At 28.5% G+C, this 21745-nt stretch overlaps 2 protein-coding genes across 3 annotated transcripts in view; one reads left to right on the forward strand and one right to left on the reverse strand.

Annotated features, from left to right (window-relative positions):
* LOC107449168 (gastric triacylglycerol lipase) overlaps positions 1-21745 on the reverse strand; it is a 34852-nt gene that overhangs the window by 7040 nt on the left and 6067 nt on the right. For both annotated transcript variants that reach the window (XM_016064618.4, XM_087156013.1), the window contains exons 2-8: positions 17988-18165; positions 15567-15681; positions 8775-8925; positions 5333-5425; positions 5100-5252; positions 4942-5013; positions 3106-3174 (exon numbers count right to left, since the gene is read on the reverse strand). In XM_016064618.4, coding sequence (XP_015920104.1) covers positions 3106-3174; positions 4942-5013; positions 5100-5252; positions 5333-5425; positions 8775-8925; positions 15567-15681; positions 17988-18165 — 831 coding nt within the window. The remainder of the gene's footprint in view (positions 1-3105; positions 3175-4941; positions 5014-5099; positions 5253-5332; positions 5426-8774; positions 8926-15566; positions 15682-17987; positions 18166-21745) is intronic.
* On the forward strand, positions 10269-13415 carry LOC147800912 (zinc finger protein 862-like). Its single transcript, XM_087156012.1, has one exon. The coding sequence runs from the start codon at positions 10596-10598 to the stop codon at positions 12630-12632; it is 2037 nt and encodes a 678-aa protein (XP_087012138.1). The 5' UTR covers positions 10269-10595; the 3' UTR covers positions 12633-13415.

The following is a 21745-nucleotide window of genomic DNA, read 5'->3' on the forward strand; positions in this document are numbered from 1 at the left end:
TTCTTCTAAAGTCATTCAAAATTGTTCTTCAATTTTTGATTCAGATTTTTACGAGTCTTATCATATTTTCAAAAATTCGAAACTGTTGGTCAATGACCTATCCAGCATTCCTTCTCTTTCTCCTGTTTGGAAATCTATGATTAAGGCTGAGGGCAGGCTTCTTTTGCTTTCCTCAGTGAAATAGATATCCCACAATTACAAATTGATAATTTGTAAGCTACAAATCGTTTGCGGTCGCCCCCTTTTACATGGTGGACGCTAGAGGAAGGGGGTTTGAACGGCGAGAGGAGCACTCGTCTGGTCAGCAGATGGGGAGATAAGGAGTGATAGATTTAAATGACCCCGCCCGAGGAGTCTGTCGAGGCACACGTAGGCACAAGCCATTTTACATGCAGAAAGGTAGACCCCCTGGCCGGCTGTGGTCAATGGCGCGTGGCATCCATGTCTAATTGGTTGATACCCATGTCTAATGAGGGAGGGCTTTCCTTCAACTTTGCGAGGTTGCTCTCTCCGTAAAACTAACTAACCACCTTTTTGTTCCTTGCTTCCTATTCGTCATCCATTCACCCTTCCCTCCTATTGGCCGTTGCTCTAAACTCTTTTGTGACGCCACCTTTTTCTATATTTACCCTGTTTTCTCTCATTTCTTTCTGTTGCACTGATGAAGGTTGCCCTTTGAGCATCCGAAACAGCTGTCTGTATTTTATAAATATTTTTGTGCTCTTTAACATTGTTTGCCTTAGTTTGTATTTTAGCACAAAGGTTGCCCACTTGTGTATTTATTACTTGCTAATGTTAATGCTATTACGCATTCTGCTAAATCTTTATATCTCTTTGTGCGTATATGATCATTTATATTGTTTTTACTGTCATATGCTATTTTAAAATGTAGTCCACAAATATTACAGAACACATAGTGCTGCAATTTGTTGAACTTTGTTATGCAAGGAAAGCTTTTAAAATAAGATTTTAAAAATATCTGATTGTAAATTTTGGGAGGCATTGTTAACAAAATCACACAGCAATCAATATGCACCAAATCATAAACACAAATAACATTACAGTTGCCAAACAGTGCTCTTAATCTAGAAACTCTGTGACCTTGGGGTAAAGTTAGCATAGTTTATAGATCAATATTGCTGGTCATATGATCACACACATCAGAGGTTCTACTGATCTCGCCAAGGTGTATATCTTCCCTCATTGATTACAGATTGTTTGCTCATCCTCACATGATTGGTATTCAATACTTACTTGTCTGGCACTCATGTTTGTAGTTATGAGTATCATAATTGGTATTTATAATTTTGTAAATCTTTGAATTTCTGATTTAAATAAGCATGTTGTTAATTTTATTTTTTTCCTCTTAAAAAAAATGCAAGAATTGTGAATAAACAAAGAACCGTATGATTTTAACACTTGACCATATTATTGAGTAAAAAAACCATATACAGTGTGGAAAAACTGCAAAAGTCGGCAGGTATGAATTTATTACTCAAAATGTAATGTTTCATACATAAATAATGCTTTCCGTAGGATGGAGCCTAAGAGACACGTTTAAGAGAATCCAACTATACAACCTTTAAATAATGCAAATTATTTTTAAATTTGTAAAAACTATTTCAACCTTAATTTGAATTTTGGGTTATTTATAGAACACTTACATTAATCAGTATTTATAGTACACTTACATTAATCAGGTCATTTAGTTGGATGGTTGGCCACTTAGTCTGTCCTTTTTCTATTAATAATCATAATTATAGCATATTTTTTAAAATTAAAGTTTAGCATACTTTTAAGGGAACAATAGAAAAGCCAAACTTGGAGTTTTCTTAAAGGTTTGAAAGTAATAAATAACAAAAAATAAAGTAAAGTAGAGAAAATTATAAAGAATAGAGAAGTAGTAAGAAATTATAGAGAATACATAAATTATAATGAAAAACATATATATAAAGTTTAAAGTAATTTAGTCTAAAAAAGATCTTCAGAGAATCGCAAATTGTTTGTAATGGCTAAGAATCGCAAATTGTTGTAGGAACTGCGTTGTGAGAACAGGGATGCCACAAGGTGCCCTTGACTTTCAAGTCTAATTTAAAATTATTAATAATTTGTTGCTATTAAAAATGTTTTAAGATAGAGTTGAAAGAGTTTTTGATACCAAGAGTATCTTGTCCATCTACAGTGAGGGTTTGCATCAAATTTCATTCAAATTGCTACTCTTCATGTGAGAAAAGCAGAGCTTTCAGTAATTGCTGATATAAAAGCAGCTATCACCCCATAAATATGGAAAAAGATTAAAGAGTATTTATAAAAAGCTTTATTCCCTCACTCAAAAAGTTATGTTATGAGCAACATGCTGATTCATCACAATAAATTATATTCCTTCCACATCCACTTTTGAATGTAGATAGTAATTTTTCTTCCTATTATTTAAGCTTTTAATATAATGTATTATTTCTTTTTATTAATTAAAAATAAAGTTCCAGCCTGTATTTATTTCTGACATAATATTAAGATATTCATAACCTCACCAGTTACATCCATAGTTTCTGTTTCTTAGTCGTACACATATGAAGCATATAAATATCAAGAATTATATCAATATTATACTACAGACAAATATCACATGAATGGGGTGCCATAACTGGAAATATATTTGGGAAAAAATATGCTAAAATGTAAAAAACAATTAAGCAGAGCTATTTTGAAAACTAAAAGACATTATAGAATAAATAAAAATAAAGCATTCCAATAATATGTTCTTAAAGTAACTATTATTCCAAAAAATGTAAATACTTTAGAAATTTTTCATAGCAAAAGATACCAAAAAAAAAGAAGAAAAACAAGAAAAAATGAATTATTTTGTAAAACAGACAGACTCTTTGGTATTATACCCTTAACAGTGTTAATGACTTAGCACCAACAAAGGTATTTCTGTACAGTATTGCTTCATAAATTTGTTTATTTTTGCATATTACTTCCAACACAAAGGTAAGTTTACTTGTTTTTTTAAAAAAAAGTAACAATTTAAAATTTGTGAACACTTTTTCTTAAATACACATGAGCTTTGTCAAGAAAGGAAAACAATACAATTATTGAACTTACCTGATTATAGTGCAATAAGTTTTTTTTCTTTCCATAGTCATACTTAAGAAACTTTTTAGAATTAACCATCTGAAATCGAGTATGAATATCTTCATTACATGTTTTAAAAGTTTTAGAATCAAAACATAAAACACGTTGAAATAAAATAAAAATAGGAGTAGTTCTCACCACAATTTAAATCAGAGCATTAGAGTAATTAAAAAAGTACACTAAATGCATTTATAACATTGTAGCAAAAACTTCAAATACCTAGTCAAATACAGAATCTATAAAATACGAGATTGCTAGAAATGGGTCCTACTGCATGAACCATATTATTTACATTTCTTAAAATGGAATCAAAATCGTGTTGCAGCTAAAATTTTTTAATGAAATAAATCATGAAATTTAATATAAATAAGAATACATTTAAATAGAAAAATATTGTGATGCTAAGTTTTAAATCAGTATAGAATGTCAATTCTAAATAAAAATTTATAAATCTTTAGTCCATTAAATTACAGAAATTATTAATTAGTTCATAAAAGTGTAACTCAAATTTCAGTACAGTGAAACCTGAGTCAGCTGACCACGTGTGGTGTGTTACTTTAGTAGACCAATGTGGATGGTCAACATATAGAAGGAAACAAAATATTGTTTTTCTATCATTTCTCACGTCATGTATTCTTTTTTTACATATTTTCCATCAACACATACATAAAATTAAATTTTTTAACGTGATTTAAAAATTTTAATTAGAAAAAAACCATTATATCTAAAGAAATGAGGTTAATAACAATTTAATATGAAAGAGATTAGTTAAAAAAAAACAAGCAAATATAACATGCATAGTTTGTTACTGATGCATACAGTTATTATAAATAATTTCATAAAACATTGGAGCATAAAAAAATATATGATTAGAAAACTTAACATTCCAACACTTCAAAATGTTTTTTATTTTCTATTTGATGCATTTCATGTTAAAGTTTTTTACAATTCTTATATGGTCTACTCACTAAGGAGTTTTAAGTTGAATTTTAATACTATTTCAGAAATTCAAACACAAGATAGGCATTCAGGTTACAAAGGCTTTGTTCCCTATTATAACATAGGATAAATTTGGTTCTTGATAATAGAGGTCAACTTGATAGGTTTCACTGTAGTATCATAGCTTAAAAGAAATATTTAAAAACATAGTTTATAGTGAAAAAAGAGAATGAAGACTAAATAAAGGTAGGTAGGTATTTTATTTACATCGCACTAGAGCTGCACATTGGGCTATTGGCCTGAGAAACATCCCTGAGGATGACCCGAAGACAATTTTGATCCTCTGCAGAGGGGGCGACTCCTCTGCTTTGGTAGCCCGACAACCTGTGCTTGAAGTTGAGCACTTTACGGTAAAATAGTTTAACGAGGACCGATACCGTGCACCCTTGTCCCAGGCTGATCAAAGTGGTCACCCACTTGCTTACTGACCATAGCCAGTGATGCTTGACTTTAGGGTTCTACTAGGAACTGTGTTTTTACGATCAGTTCAAGAATGAAAGTAGAATGATAAATAGAACTGAGGTAAAACTATTTACATTTCTTGCATTTTGAAGCTTAAGTCCTAAAGTGTCACTTTACAAGAATACTAGAATAAAACGTATACGACCAGGATATAGAAGGCTGTATTTGGTGAAGAAAAATATATAGTTTTTATTCTTAATTCTTTGCAATTTATATTGACAAAAAAATAAACATTTTAAATAGCACTTAGTGCCTTATAATTTAAGTTCTTCATGGAAAGAATTCCAGAAGAAATCCAATTCTGGTTCAGCATAAAAATTGTAACACAATCTGAATTTAAACTACCTGACCATAGTGAACTACGCTTCTCGTTGAAGATCCAGCAGGGGTGTGATGAACATAAACACCAAGCCTAGTCTAAATAAAAAACTAGAGTTCAATATAATAGTTATACTAAATGGAATACTGATTTTATTAAAAGGAATTAGAATTTTTACACAAACCTTATTCAGTTGAGAATAATCAGTTCCACAAACAAGAAAAATAACATCTTCACAAACGAATTTGAGCTTTGTATCACACACAAGCTGGCTTAGCCATTTCATGAATATATCATTTGGTAAGAATTCGTCCCAGCCAACAAGTTCAAAAAGAATCTAAAAATATGATAAATCAAAATCAAAAATGCAAGTGATTTTAATAAAAACAAATAATTATTTATTTTAAAATCGCTTACATCTAATTCTTTTGTAAGAGGTGCAATATATCGAATGGCAGTAGTTATGTAACCAACTGTAGTGACAGGGGCTAAACCAATAAATAGTTTCACCTAAAAGGAAGAATACAATAAAAAAACACTTATTAATGATAAACAAACATATTTTAAAACAATAAATAATTTTAAACATTAAAAATACATATTTATTATAATCTACCTAATCAAGTTTCAAAATCCAGACATGACTTTTAAAAAATAGAAATAAGTGCTTCCTTTAGGCATGTAAAGACCATGCAAATTCTTAAAAGTTTGGTCACAAGGAAATTTAAATGAAAAATGAAAAGTAAAAAATATATATATATATATATATATATAATAATGATCCCCATAAATGCGCTCTTCTTATCTTTTTTGTAAAAATAGGCCGCCATCCCTTAAAAAGTCTTTTTTTATGAAAAGGTTTTTTCTTAACCACCAGTTTTAAGGAAAAGTCAACTTCTGATTTATGAAGTTACTAACAATTATTTTATTTTAATTTCATTCCTTCATTTTAGTAAAATTTATCTTGTGTTGTCTAGTTATACAGCTAAAATTAGCACGATATTTGTCCCCAGAGATATTCACATCTCTTATTTGGGGGTAGGTGGCTTTTTAATGAATTGTTTAGTGATATCAAACTTTACCATAATTTTTTTAAAATACCTTTAATAATGTTTACTTTCCCATAATTTTCAGGTTAAAAAAAGCTTTAAAATAGTTCATTAATTAATCCACTTTTTTTTTAAAATTTACTTCTTTTTTGAAAAAATGTATACACAGAGATTGTCTTTGTATGTATACACAGAGAGCTTTCCTTTAAAATTATTTTTCGAAAGCTTCGAATTTTTCCAATGAGTGAGAATTACTTTGTGAAATATACATGTAAAATAGTAATTTAAAAATTGGGGATCAAATTCAGTTATTATATAATATTACATATTTTGTTAAATTTTAATAGTTGTAAATTCAAGACTCAAAGACCATTTCAAAACTCAAAGTGCCCTCTCTTTTGAGGAAGCACCATGCCCTTTCCTATTCTTAGGAAAAACTATGTCCTTATGCAGTATATTTAGCTAACTCATAAAATTGTCATAAAAAGAAGCAGTTAAAATAACTTCTTTGTTATACATTTCTGTTTGAAAATAAAATACTGAAATAACGGTTTAGGTAACAGAGGTGTTTATATATTTAAGTCTTCACTTGCCCACCTCTCAACAATGCGCCACCAGTGGTGATACATTAATCTTTTATGAAAATTATTGTGGTGACTCACCACAATAATTTTCATCACAGATTAAGTATAAGAAACAGATTAAAATCATTTGCATAAGGTACTTCTACCAAAATAAATTTAAGCCAAATAATTTGCAAGCATCTGTGTTTTTAGTTTGAACCACCCACTAAATCAACATGATATTCTCGTCAGTTATGATCCATAGAACAAAATTTGAAGAGTCTAGCTCATTTATAATTAAAACAAAGGTTTGAAGGCAATTCATTTTTTAAAATTAGGGAATGAGGTGATATTTTTGAAAACGTGTCATACCATCTGAGCATCTATTTCCATTTGATCAGACTTTTGGTATGGAAATTGTATGAACAATATTATACAAATATATGAAACAAAGACTATTATGACAATAACTGCAAGAAATAATAGTTGCTATTAGAAAGTTTCTCAAAGGTATTTCCACATGCACTTTTGAAAGAGAATTTGTTAATAATTGAGTTATATATATATATTTCTGTATAAACCATAACATCTTTTATCTTCATTTAGTTTTTAGAAACATTAGTTAGTCAAACTCAATTTCACTGGAAAATCATCTTTTAAGCATTTTGCTCCTTGAGAAAATTTTCTTACTTTTCTCTCATTTTTAATTAAGGAAAAAAAAAACAAAAAGGGCACCAGACTATAGTTCAGAAAGAGCTGGTAATTAAGCTTAAAAAAAACTAATTCACAAACTTATAAGTTGCTAAACAGCTATTGAAAAGAACCTGCTTTTAAAGAGCATTACTATAACTGCACTAGATTTATTTATTATAGCAATTTTTTTTTTTTTTTTTAATGTTCAAGAAATGATTAAGCAAATGTAAAAAAAAAAAATTCTTATTATAATACTTAATTTTTGGGTTTCATACAGGAAGCACAAAAAACTATGTGTTCATTGAAATTGGGCAAGAATTTTTTTAACTATGCCTTTTGTTTGTTTTCAGTGCATATTTTGATTTTATTAAAAATTTAAATGTGATATTTTTGATTTAAATCATGGTTTTTTATAATTTTACCAATTAAAACTGTGATAAAGCATAAATAATGATTAACAAACATTACTTAAAGAAATAATAACTAAAGTATTTAATATTTCTAACACTTTTATGTAAAAATATTAATAACGGTTAAAATTGTAAGATAATTATTACAAACTAACCTCAGAATGAATAAAATCATAGCTACTTTTAGAAAAGCTTAACACTCTGTATACTTTATAAAGACAAAAATCAAATTCAACAGTAAATGAAGAATAAATTATTATTATTTAGATCAATTAATATAAAAAAATTACTTATTCTAAATTACTTTTAGAGGAATAAGTCTTTCATTATTTAGAAATATAAACTACACATTTAATAAGTATTATAAATTCTTTTATTTATATAAGTATAAAATCAAATGGGTATAATTGAAATATGCTTATTAAACAGAAAGTTATCTTACATGCTGCTACTGGATAGTTATAACTGAAAAGTTTAACACCATTTTAATGCCTAATTAGTCTCTCATTTATTTGTCTATTTTACATATCAAATTATAATTTATCCCATCTCATTATTTTGTTGAAAAACAAAATTCAATATAAATGATACAAGACTAAAAAAAATCGCAACCTTTAGAATTATTTATAAATTATACTACTATACAAAAATATTTTAGATTAAAATCAATAGTTTAAACAAATGCCTTTTTTTTTTAAATGAGTTTAATCACAAATTAAATCATATCAACCCTGTACAATAGTATGAAGTTTTTAATTATATGTTTCTAAAAAAAATTTTCCTGTTACAATAATATTTTTTATACATTTGAAATCACAGAGAAATGCTCCATAATAAACAGATGTTTAAATTCATTTGACAGATAAAAAGCAAAGTTTTTAAGATCATGTAATTTTAGATTCAGCAACCTTATAAATTGAGGTTTGAAAGCAAAGGATAATAACACAAACATAATATAACAAATTTAAAATCGTTTCTAAGGATGCACAGAATAGTAATTTTAACTGAATAACAAATACTGTCTGGTATTTGACTGAATAATCTCTAAATAAATTTTCAATCATTTTAAAATTTCTAAGAAGAATAAGAAATTAGAATGAAGCAATTTATAAATTTATTGTAATGACCATAAAAATGCTCTTACTTTTTTATTATACTCTGGTTTACTTGAAAGCAGAGCAAAAGATGTAGTTGTGCCTTGGGAATGACCAATTAAATAAAGTTCGTTCTGACCACTAACGTTTAGAGCAAAATCAATCATAGCTGGCAGATCATACTCAGCCATCTCATCAAAACTTAAAAATAATAAATTATATGTTACACGCTTAATTTTTTTCAAATAACTTCTAAAAAAAGGAAATAAATTACTTGTAAATAGAGTTCAATCTAATACAATAATGACTGAATTGAATTGAATGTAAGTTTTAATGGCACAAGGTCCAGAGAGGACATGCTGCGCCAGACACACGGTTTTAAAAACATATTAAAAGGTAGAATAGAGTACAATTACACAATCAATAAGTATAGTAAAAATTATGAGAATTCTAAAACAGTGTAAATGCAAGTATTTTCATATGTGGATAAAACTTGATAAAAATGGTTAGCATGATAAATCTCTTATATACTGTTTAAAATACCAATAGTGCGAAGAAAAGCAAAGATGTTAGGATGATGGTTTTCATCTAACAAGTCTTTTATGCATAAAATGGAGCTACCAAAAAAGGTGAGGCGAAGCTGGTTAAAACATGGACAAAGTATTAAAATGTGATGAATCGTGAGCAAAACGTTGCATTCGGGAGGAGGTTCTCCAAATAGCAAATGAAGGTGAGTAAGTCGAGTATGTCCTACTCGCAAGCGGGTGAGTTTGACATCTGCCCTGCGCATGTGCAGTGCAGGCCAAGGCTCCAAAGTAGGTTTAGCAGAATGTAATTTGTTTTCACCTTGCAGGTCCCAGTGTTGCTGCCATAAACACTGAACAAGTTTGCGAATGTGGTTTTTTAAAATACAATAATGACATTGTACATGATTCTCACAGCTAAACTATGATGAAATGCGAGGTTTTTTTAATGGATTTTTTAAGGCTAAATTTCCTTTTTTTAATGGTAATTGAAATCAGGACATTCAAAAATTTAGTTTGAATAGTAAAGTTCAAAAACCTGCAACTTTTTCCCCCCAGATTTAATATGTAATTAAAGGCACACGGCATTATAATCAACAGAAATTTTCTTTTTTTTTTAAACAAAGAAGTATGAATTTTCCTAGGTATGATTTTTCTAGTTTTCTCAGTTTTATGTACCTAACTGCAGCAGGGCTCGAAATTAACGGTGGTCCGTTGGTCCGTGACCACTAAAATCAGAGTCGGACCAGCATAAAATAATAAACAGTGGTCCGCCGGACCACCATCCGCCGATCTCCGTTTAAAAAAAAAAAAAACTAGCGTGCGAGATCTCCGTAAAAAAAAAAATTAAAAAAAATAAATAAAGCTAGCACGCGATCCTGAGGAAGGCGAAGTTAAATCTTGTTCCCGCATGCGTCACATGGAGAGTCGCTGAAGGAGAGAAATAGGGGAGGTAGCGGGGTAGGTTCATGACGTGCACCATCCGTAAAAAAAGGAAGCAAGCGCGCGTGAGGAAGGCGAAGTTAAATCTTGTTTTGCGCATGCGTTACATCAGCGCTGAAGGAGAGAAATAGGGGGGGTAGCGGGGTTGGTTCATGACGTCATTGTCAATCGACGACGCGGCCTGATGATTCGTTATTTCGGGCTCTCTCTTCGTTCCCAATCGTCAGAGGTTTTCTTTCTTCCGTGTTTTGCGCATGCGTTAGCAGCATCGGAGAGGAGAAAGATAAACGGAAGAATCGGGGCCACGTGTGATTTGGTGCATTCAATATTATTTTGATCTATCGTAGATTTACTTTTTTATTAATTCGCTTTATAATTTTTTTTAAGCATTGCTGCAAGTTTAAAATGTGGCGGTACGGCATCGGTAAAGAACCGCCTACGAAAAAGGTGAAAACTACTGACGAATCAAATAAGAATGCGAGTGATAAAAAATACGATAAGGAAAAGAGAACAAGAAAGTTTCAAGAACTTTGGTTAAAGACATTTCCGTGGCTGGAATATGACAAGGAAAATGATCAAATGTTTTGTAAAATTTGCAGAAATTCAAATCATTCTGATAAAGAATCTGCATTTTACACAGGAACTTCAAATTTTAAGATAGACTCTGTGAAAGCCCATGCATCCAGTAGTCAACATGATAAAATTTCAAATATGCTAAGATCTAAAGAAGCACCTGGTACGTCACCAGCTAGTAGAGCCTTACAGTCTCTTCAAAAATGTCAGAAAGAAAGACTTGATAATCTTTTTCGTACTGCTCATGCTCTGGCTAAGCATTCCAGACCGTTTACAGATTTTGTATGGCAGTGTAAACTGGATATTATGAAAAATATCGACATTGGAGAAAGTTATCAAAATGATAAAGCATGTAGGGAATTCATAAAATATATATCAAAAGCATCTTATGAGCAACTTCGCTGTGATATGAAGGAAGTTAAATGTTTCTCCTTACTATGTGATGAATCAACAGACAGTGCAGTGTTAGAACAGTTGTTGGTCTACATAGTATTTTGCAAGAAGGGAGAAATTTGCACTAAATTTTTAAATATAGTTTCGCTTCAAAAAGCAGATGCTGAATCTATATTTTTAGCTCTAAAGAATGTATGCTCTGAGACCTTTCAGGTTTCAGAAAAGCCCTTTGAAAAGCTTTTGTGCTTTGTAGCAGATGGTGCTGCAACCATGCAAGGTTGCAAATCTGGAGTCACTAAGAGGATTCAAAATGAACAACCTGAAGTCATTGGACTCCATTGTATGGCTCATAGGTTGGAACTTGCATTCAAAAATACCTTAAAAAAATTTAAAGTGTATCAAAATGTCGAAGACATGCTCTTCAAACTTTACAAATTTTATCACTACAGTCCTCTGAACAGAGCAGAGCTGAAAGAAGCTTGTGAATCACTTAAGCTTAAACAGCTTGTTCCAACCAGAGTTGGTGGAACTCGTTGGGTGCCCCATCTAAACACGGCCCTGAATAATTTTTGGGAATTGTATGAGGCTGTAAAATTACAGTTAGAAAACTGTTCCCTGAGATCAAAAACTGATTCTGCTGCTGTTTCCTTGGGTCTCTTTAAAGCACTGACTACACCTTCACTGATTCATGCTGCTTTAGAACTAAGTGAAATTGTTTGCTGCTTGCAGAAAGTGTCAATAACACTCCAAGATAGAACAACAACATTATTTCATGCATATACATGTGTAAGAGTTGTGCAAGAGTCTTTGGAAGACCTCAAAGAAGATACGGCAAAGATTAATGATAAAATGAGCAAATTTAAATTCTCTGACGACAAAAAAAAGAGAAACGAGAATATAAAAGGAAAAGAAAGACATTTTCACCAATTCATCGATACCATAATTCAACAGTTGCAAGAACGGTTTGTTGATATTGATCAAAGCTTACTTTCTGTAAGTAAACTTTTATCTTTAAAGGAATGGCCCTTGAAACCTTGCCCAAAAGATTTCGGAGAATCTGAAATAAATGCTGTGCTTGATAATTACGCCAGTATCCTCAAAAAATTTGGCATTGAAACATCTGATATCTTATTTGAGTGGAAAACACTAAAAAAGGCACTTTATTCAAGAAGGGATGAGCCAAACAGTTTAACCTGGAAAGACATTAATGTTCAACATCATATTGGACATTCCCAAATCTTGGCAGTAATTGACATATTATTAAGTTTGCCAAGCACATCATCAGAATGTGAAAGAGGTTTTAGTGTAATGAATGAAACCAAGTCTGACTGGCGTAGCTGCTTGTCCACAGAATCATTGAATGATTTGATGAGAATAAATCTTGACAGTCCTACCATTGACTTATTTGATCCTACACCAGCAGTTGCCTTATGGTTAGAAAGTGGTGAAAGGAAAAAAGCTTGTTTCAGAAAATAGACTATATTTTACTTACTTTTTTTTACATGATGCAAATAAATTGTTAATCTAGATAAATTTTATTGATATTTTTCATCAAGTTTTGAAAAACTCTAGGTATTTAATTCAGGGTTTCCTGATTTAAGAAAGAAGGTAAGGTTCCTTTTTAAGAAAGGAAAAAATCGTTGATTTAAATCAAAAAAATTAAATTTCGAAATTTTACTCAAAGTAGAACACCACATCAAATTATATTATGTTTTAAGTAAAAGTAATCTTGTTTTAGAGTGTATATTATTTAATTCAAGCGATATAGACATTTTTAAAATTGATTATTACATGTTTATAATTTGGTTCAAGTAAATTTATTTGGATAAAAAAAATACCATAAATTGAAAATTGTTTCTATTTTCAAACTTATATTCACTTGTTATTTTTTAAAAAAAGAAATAGAAATACTGATTGAATTATATTAATGCTAACATTAATGGAATTTAATAACTTAATTATAATATTATAAAATTCATATCTTATTCTATTATCTTCTTTGCATTTACATATAAAAAGGTAAGTCTATACAAACTGCAGACTTCTGAGACAAGAGAGGCTGAATTTGTCAAGGGGATTTTAGGATTAAGCCTTTAATTTTAGAGAATGAAAGATCATTCAAAATTGAAATAATTATTTTGTTTCCGCTTATTTGTTTACTTATTTTTAAACTTGACGGACCAGTAAAGTTTTGTGCGGACCAGTAAAATGTTTTAGTTACTGGTCCCATGGACCAGTACTTTTTTTTTTTAATTTCTACCCCTGTGCAGTCAAGAAAAATGGTATAGAAATCTTTAATATTTACTTTTTACAGATGACAAAAAGTTTTATGAAAGATTAACAGCATTTGAACTTCTGAAAAGTATTTCCATGTACTTTCAGCATAATTTGACTAAGTTCCATCTTTAAACAATTTTCTTTAAAGTGACATAAAAAAAAAAAACAACTAGAAAATTACAGTAAATTCAAAGCATTCAATAACATAGTACTATGACATGAAATAAAGCATTAAAACTCTTAAATAAAAAAGTTTAACTTTTGAAAGCCAAGTTCTGTTTCAAGCAATTTAATAATAATAACAAACAAAAAACTAGATTTATGACTTTTAAAATAAAAACCAAATCATATGTGTAACAATCAGAAATTCATTCCATATTATTCAGTTTTCCTTCTTTTAAATTATTATACAATAAAATATTCATCAAAAATATTATAAATTTTAAATTAAAGTTTGATCTATAATAGATCTACATAAAAATGTATAGAAATAAAGCTTTTACTTTACTTATGATTTAAGTAAAAGTGTTAAAATTGAAGAACTTAGGAATTTTGAAATTTGTTTAAAAACTGCATTTTTCTTCTCCTTAAAATTATTTTAATTACATAATTAAAAAATCATAAATGCATAGCTGCCAACCTTAGGAATCAAAAATTAGGAACACTATATGCAACAAAATTATATGCACCAATTACGAGAGTAAGACAAAAATTTAACTATTAAATAATAACATTAATAAACATATGTTTAAATACCTTATGTAAATTAGTAAAACAAAACTACAAACACTACCTTTTGTGGGAAATTTATAATATTAATATTTTATAATTAGGAATACCAGTATAATAATTTAAAAACAACCATTACCTATTAATATATAATTATTCTTCTCCAAATTATAAAACACAGGTAAATAATAATCTACATCATAAACAAATATTTCTGATGCAAGTGTTCTGATGCTACAATACATTTTTTAAAAAAATAATAATAGTTGTTTAAGATTCAATTTAGTGAAATGATCAGTAATAGCTATTGGAATAGTATTTTCTAATAAAAAGCTACTAAAAATTACTTCGGCACAATAATCACAGAAACGCGCTTGTGGCGATCAGAACAAGAGACTGGTTTAAAAGCAAATATAAAGTAATTTTAAGAAAATTCGGATTTTTATAAAAATATCAGATTTTCAGATTTGATTTAAAAATTAGGAACAAATCCGAAAATTTCTGAACAGTTGGCAGCTATGTAAATGTCGAAATTAAAAGTTCAGCAATATGGAATCAAGTTCTTCCTGATTTACAAGTTTAAAACATAAAAAATCATTTTTCCCCCCCTTTCTTTTCTCATTAAAGATTTTTTTTAAAAGAATGCCAGTAAATATTGACCACAAGTTCACAAGTCAGTTTCATAACTTAAACAAGAAAAATATTCATGGAAAGTTTTAGGCTTCAATTTGTGAATAATAAAATGTCTGAAATATTAAATATTTAGGTATGCTGATTTTTTAATACACAAGAATTTTTTAATTTTACTTGACAGATTGCTAATAATTATTCATATTATGCAAGAAAGATAAGTAGAGCAATTTTAATGTGATTGAAGTGTGTAGAATATAAATTAAGGCTTTTATAAGTTTTTGAGTGAAAAATAAGATTTTCATAAGGTGGAGGAAATCGTACTAAACAAAAGACTTAATTTGCCTCATTAAATCCTGAATCTTGTTAATATTGTAACTTAGATATACAAAATTCTAAAAATGTTTAATTAAATTTAAATTTAATGATAAAGCAAACTTAATATAATTTGGTATCTTTACCAGTTTAATAACAACCAATAAAATATATAATATATCACTATGACTATTAAGATTGAGAACAGAGTAATTATTACAGGCTAATCATACTCATTAATTACGTCAAAATTTTAAAAAATTAGAAAACATGTTTACATAACAACATTAAGTGATAATAAATAAAAAAAATCATAAAAACATTTTATTTAAAATTCATTATTCCATGCAGATTGAAGTAAAAATAAACTGCAAAACTGAAAACCTTAATATATAATGTATTGTTATATTTTATAACTTAATATTGATAGTATAATTAAAATTAAAAAAAACTTTTCACCTAAAATCCCAAAATTCCCTTGATTTAGGAGAATATTTCACATGTTTTCTTGAGTAAGTGTTTCCTCTTATATTTCCAAGCCAAACATCATATCCAGCATCTGCTAATATATATGCTGAAAAATGGAAATGCTTGTAAGTAATTTTAAAATGGCATTCCATCTAGAAAGGGGAGAAGAGGTTAAAATCTTATTTTCTAATTTGTGCAGCACTTTAAAGAAGGGTTTGTTGATTTAAATCAGCTTGATTTAAATCACAATTTAAATCAAATGATTTTTTAAAAAAAATCATTGATTTAAATCAACTAATTTTTTTTAAATATATATATATATTGATTTTAAAAGTTAAAAAACAGTGTTTTAAATTATTGATACTTCTATTATTTTGTTTTCTTAGTTTTAAAATTTATTTTAAATAAATTGCTGCATTAATTAATTTTAGTTAACGAAATTACTTTCGTTCTTGGTGTTTGTTAAATTCCAACACATTTGAAATTACATTTTTAAAAATGTTTTGATTCTTGAGATTGAAAGCACAGATTAAAGTAAACATTTAATGCTGTCTTAATATAGACTTACATAGCTGTATAAAGTTAATAATAAGCATGATTTTTTTAAAAAAATAATACAAATAATGCTAATTAAAATTCCACCTTTTGAATGAAAAAGCGTGGAATTAAAATCGACATTATATTTTATTGGTAGAAAATGTATATTTCTGAAGCTTGAGGTTATATTAAAAAGAAATTACCCCAATATGCCAAAAATAGAAAAAGAAAAAAAAAAAAGGCTGATGAATTCAGATATTTTTCTCCTGATATAGTGTCATTCCTTTCTTCAAAGTCTATTTGAAGAAGTAGGGTTATGTTAGCAGTAGGGTTATAATATGTTTACAGTATTTTTGACATTATCTGATTTTCTATAAAGAAATTTTGTGAAAAAAATTTCCAATGAGTACATAGAATTTAAAATTTTTTTTTTTAGCTTAACTTATCTATTTTGATATAGAATTAAAAATAATTATTTTAATATAAAAATAAATAGATTAAATATTTATTTTTTGATGAATGTCTACATTTATAAACACAATATGTTACATTTATTTGGTCATTTTAAAAATCAAGATAAAAAGAAAAGAAATCACAATTTTAAATTAAAATTATGGTTTACTAATTGAAACTTTGTTTTAATAGTCATAGAACAGGGGTCCATCCAAGCCAAATTTACTACCGCTTAGCGTTACCTTCACAAATTCAACTTTAGAAAAATACTTTTTCGTCAAATTTTATTTTAGTGTCTTGTAAGAAACAATAAATCCATATTTTTGTGTTGATTTTTTAATATGATTTTTAATTTTCACAAATTATGTCTAAATTTTCACAAAATAGGTATCTCTCAGAAAAACCTAGACAGACCCCTGAAGTATTCTTCAAATTTTCTACTTCATCTAGTCTTTAAATTTCAATTATGCATTTATTTCAGAATGGTTGCAATTCATTCAAAGCTATGTATTAAAATGAAAAATTACTTTAGTAAGTTAGAGCTTCTAAAATATTGTGATAATATAGTTTTAATATTAATTTAATTTTGATTAAACATTTACAAAGTTTTTTTAATCATAAATGAAAGTTCTTACAGTGTATTTGAATAAAAGTAAAAAAAATCTGATTTAAATCAAAAAAATCTGATTTAAATCAAAAAAATCTGACTTTTTTGATTTTTTTTTAAAAAAATCACGAACCCTGCTTTAAAGATACCATAGCTAATACATTTACTCTTGATAACATGAAAATTTTTTATTATTAATTTTTAAACTACCTTCACTGGTACATTAGACACTAAGGACAGAGGAAGGTTCTTGTTTATAAAACCAAAACTATAGTGCGTCCATTTCTGCTTTATTCATGTTGTTTTAGTCTATGTAGCACAAAGTATACCCTCAAAACTATAGTGTGTCCATTTCTGTTTCATTCATGCTGTTATTTGCTTTAGTATATTAGTGTATTATTTGCTTGCAAAAACTATATGTGAGGCAATGACTACCCATAACCCCAGCAGCAAAAACCACTGTATTTACCTGAAAGATTCTCATAACACTATAGAAATTTTTTTAATTTATCTGCAAAGCTTTTTGGTCAAAAATTCAAATCAAATGTTAAAAGTTGAAGTTTTACAAGGCAAGAATGTCAAACACTACAATACAAGCTGAAATAATTGCTCTACTTAAAGAAAGTATGTAAGTAAGATTGTAAAGTTAATTCATTTCATGGAGATTTGCAGTTTATAGAATTGCATAATGTAGACCTTCTACTGTATATTATACATCAGACCACAAAAGAACTTATAACTACAAGATAATTAAATTTTCAGATACATAAATAAAAATGCTTTTTGGCATAAGCAATTTTAAATAACAATTATACCTAAACTCTGTTGAGGGAAATTTATGACCCAATCAGTTGAAGAAGATAGAAGCCCATGTTGTAAAAAAACAACTTTCTTTCCCTTCCGGGGGATTCTTTGAACTCCAAGAAGATAACCATCTCTTGTTTGAACAATATATTCTTCAACAGGGTAACCTTTACTAGAGATTAGTTCAGTCTAAAAAAAAAGAAAGAAAATTTTTCTTATAATCTAATAAATTTTTTATAAGAAAAAGAAATTTCTTACCAAAAACACACAAACATTTAAAGAAAAACAGACAAATCAATACAGTAAAACCTCGATTATTCAAAGTAATTAGAAAATACCCACTCTAGATTACCAAAATCTTCAGTAGGGTCAGGTGGGGTAAAGTGGGTACATGGAAGAAAGTGCGGCATATGTTAAAAAAACATTTATTTTCTCCTTTTAACTCAAGGTAATTTATTTAATATTTAAAGAGACATTTACAGGGAATGCGACAAAGCATTTTTATTTCAGTCTTGGAAACTGATAAAAAGGTTAATGTTTATAAACTATCTGCTTATGATCAACTTATACAGGATGCCAGATTAATCTACTGATCAACTTCCTTTCTAAATATCATTAAAACCTGGCAAAACTATTTATTTTAGTTCAAACATGTAGAGGGACATCTAATGAACAGATGTATAGTGAACAAAAAAACAAAAAAAAAAACAGATATCACCCTGAATAACTTTCTTTCTTATAATAGGATTTTCAAGTAATAAGTGTCAATCTTAATAGTTTCTGGGGGTGACTTCAATTATGCTAATTAATTACTGCTAACTATAATTAAGTTGTGAAATCAGACACAAAAACGCACTTTCTCTGAATAAGAATATTTCATTAATTCGATATTTCATATATTCAACATAAATTTAATCTTAAATTCTCAGAAAATAAATCTAAATTTAATATTAATTTGATCTCATTTAATGTGAAATACATGAAAAATGCACTTTCTCTGAATAAGAATATTTCATAAATTCTATATTTCATACATTCAACATTAATTCAATCTTAATTAAATTCTTTGAAAATAAATCTAAATTTAAGATTCGCTTGATCTCATTTAATGTGAAATACAAGAAAAATTATCTTATAACAATTAAATGCACTATTTAAAATTTGAAAAAAAAAAAAAATTTAAGGGAAAGAGATTATTTCTACATGTGAAATACCAGAAAAATTATCTTATAATTAATAATTATACTATTTCAAATTCAGAAAAATGTAAGTAAGAGAAAGTGATTGTTTTTTAGTAGAATATTTGTTCTGGTTTAATTAAAGATAAAAACAATTTGAAGGTAGAAGAAATAAAGGAATTCTCCCTACAGCAAATTTTAAATATACAGTGATACCTCGAGATACGAGTTTAATTCCTTCCGTAACCTTGCTCGTATCTCAAAGCAATTTTCCCCATTGAAATCAATTGAAATGCCATTAATCCGTTCCAGTCCCAAAAATGCTACCCCCAATTATTTTTGTTACGTGTTTTTGAATAAGAAAAATGTATTTATAAATCACAAATATTGTATAAAAACACAATAAAAGAGAATGTAAAGCAAAAAAAAAAAAAAAAAAACTGGTTTTATAAAGTGTACATACATATTTGTATTTTGGTCACTTAAATGCAACTTACATACAACTTAATTGCTACTGCATGCTTAATTTTAGTCACTGCTTTTCTCTTCACTGGTCTTTGCTTTTTTAGCCGGATTAAAAAAAATTGTCCAAGGAGGTTTGTTTCTTCCTCTTTTTCAGAATGCTGCAGAAATAAGTTAGTCAAGTGTCATTAAATAGCTCCGATGCACGACCAGTTGCAACTTTTTCGGGGTGTTTCTTTTCCACAAACTGTGAAATTCTCTCCCACATTCCCAAGAACTCTTTTATCTCACTTGTAGAGATAACCTCCTCCACCTCTGGCTCTTCCTCGAAACTAATTTCTTGCAGAACCCCCGAACGCTGCTGCGACTCTAACTCTTGTAATTCCTTGGTCGTCAGTTCCTGAGAGTGCTCATCGACGAGCTCGTTCACGTCTCTCTCACCCATCACCAGGTCCATAGATTTTCCCAGAGACACAATCTCCTCCTCCACTGGCACTTCAGATTCGAATCCTTCGAAGCTACAGACTCACTCAGGCCACAGCTTCTTCCATGCAGAGGTCAAGGTCCTCATTTTAACACTCAGCCAGGCCTAATCAATAATTCTGAGGCATATTACGATGTTAAAGTGGTCCTTCCAGTACTCTCGAAGGGTGAGGTTTGTGTTCTCTGTCACCACAAAGCAGCGCCAGAACAGGTGCTTAGTGTACAGCTTTTCAAAATTAGAAATCACCTACTGATCCATTGGCTGCAGGGACAAGAAGGACTTGCACGGCCGTTCCTCGTATTTCAAATGTCGCTCGTATCTCAAAACAAAACTTCACTCGCTCGACAGCTTGTTTCTCAAGTAACTCGTATGTTAGGGCACTCGTATCTCGAGGTACCACTGTATATTAGTATGAAAGAATATTAATTAATTAATACTGATCATTTTTATAAGGAAAAGAACCATTAAAATTTCCTAAATATTTTAACCAAACAGTTATGAGTTGCTAAGTACTCCAATGTTAATAGAATTCTACTAGAAAAATTGCTATGAAGGAATATTAATTAATTGATACTGATTATTTTTATAATAAAAAGTACCATTAAAATTTTGTAAATAAATATTTATATGAAACAGTTATGAGTTGCTAAGTGATCCATTATTAATAGAATTCTACTAGAAAAATTGCTAGAGCTTTTTTTTTTCAGAATGCAATATTTTAAAACAGCAATATTTTAAATAAATATTGGTATGAAAGAATATTGACTAATTGACACTGATTATTTTTAGAATGAAAAGTATCATTAAAATTTCGTATATAAATATTTATATCAAACAGTTATCTGTCTTAGCAACAGATAACTGTTTGATATAAATATTTATTATTAATAGAATTCTACTATAGTGTCCTATATTAATAGAATTCTACTAAAAAAATTGCAAGAAATTTTTTTTCTGAATGAAGTTATTCTGAAATTAAAAATAATACATTTTATTAATTATTATTTTTTTGCAATAAAATTTTCCAGTAATGTGCTTAAGTAGAGCAAATTATAAATTTTTTAGTCTGTTGTTTGTCATTTTTAAAGGTAGTCTGGTACACGTATACTGTCCCAAAAATGTCCCAGTTAGCCCACTAAGTGGCCTGAAATTTGCTTATTAACATAGTGCAGAATTAAATGAAATTAAATACAAGGAAAATATTGTAAATGAATTCTGTATATCTTTTATTATAAATGTTTTCAATTATAAAAAAGGCATTTTGAAAATATTACAAAAATAAATAAAATCATAATACAATAGAAATTTGATAACTGAATTGATAACAAATTTGAAAACACTGATTAACAGAAAAAATTCTAAACATAAAGAGAAAAAAAAAGTATAAAACATAAAATAGCACTTCATTATCAGTTATGCTTTTGATTGTAACAAGCAGAATGTATCTTAAAATGATAAAAAAAAAGTTTATCTAACTTATATTTATTTGTTCAATAAATACATTATTTAACCAATTTTAAAAATAATTGGAAAATGGATTTCGTAATGCTGTATTTTATCTTACACTTTTTTAGAACATTTTGCTCACACCAATTTATTTTTGCAGGAAAGCTAAGATAATGTAACATTTAAAAATTATATATTT

The sequence above is a fragment of the Parasteatoda tepidariorum genome, chromosome 12 (genome assembly GCF_982258835.1).
Source record: "Parasteatoda tepidariorum strain Cologne lab strain chromosome 12, Ptep-v5.0, whole genome shotgun sequence".
Taxonomy (NCBI): Eukaryota; Metazoa; Arthropoda; class Arachnida; order Araneae; family Theridiidae; genus Parasteatoda; species Parasteatoda tepidariorum.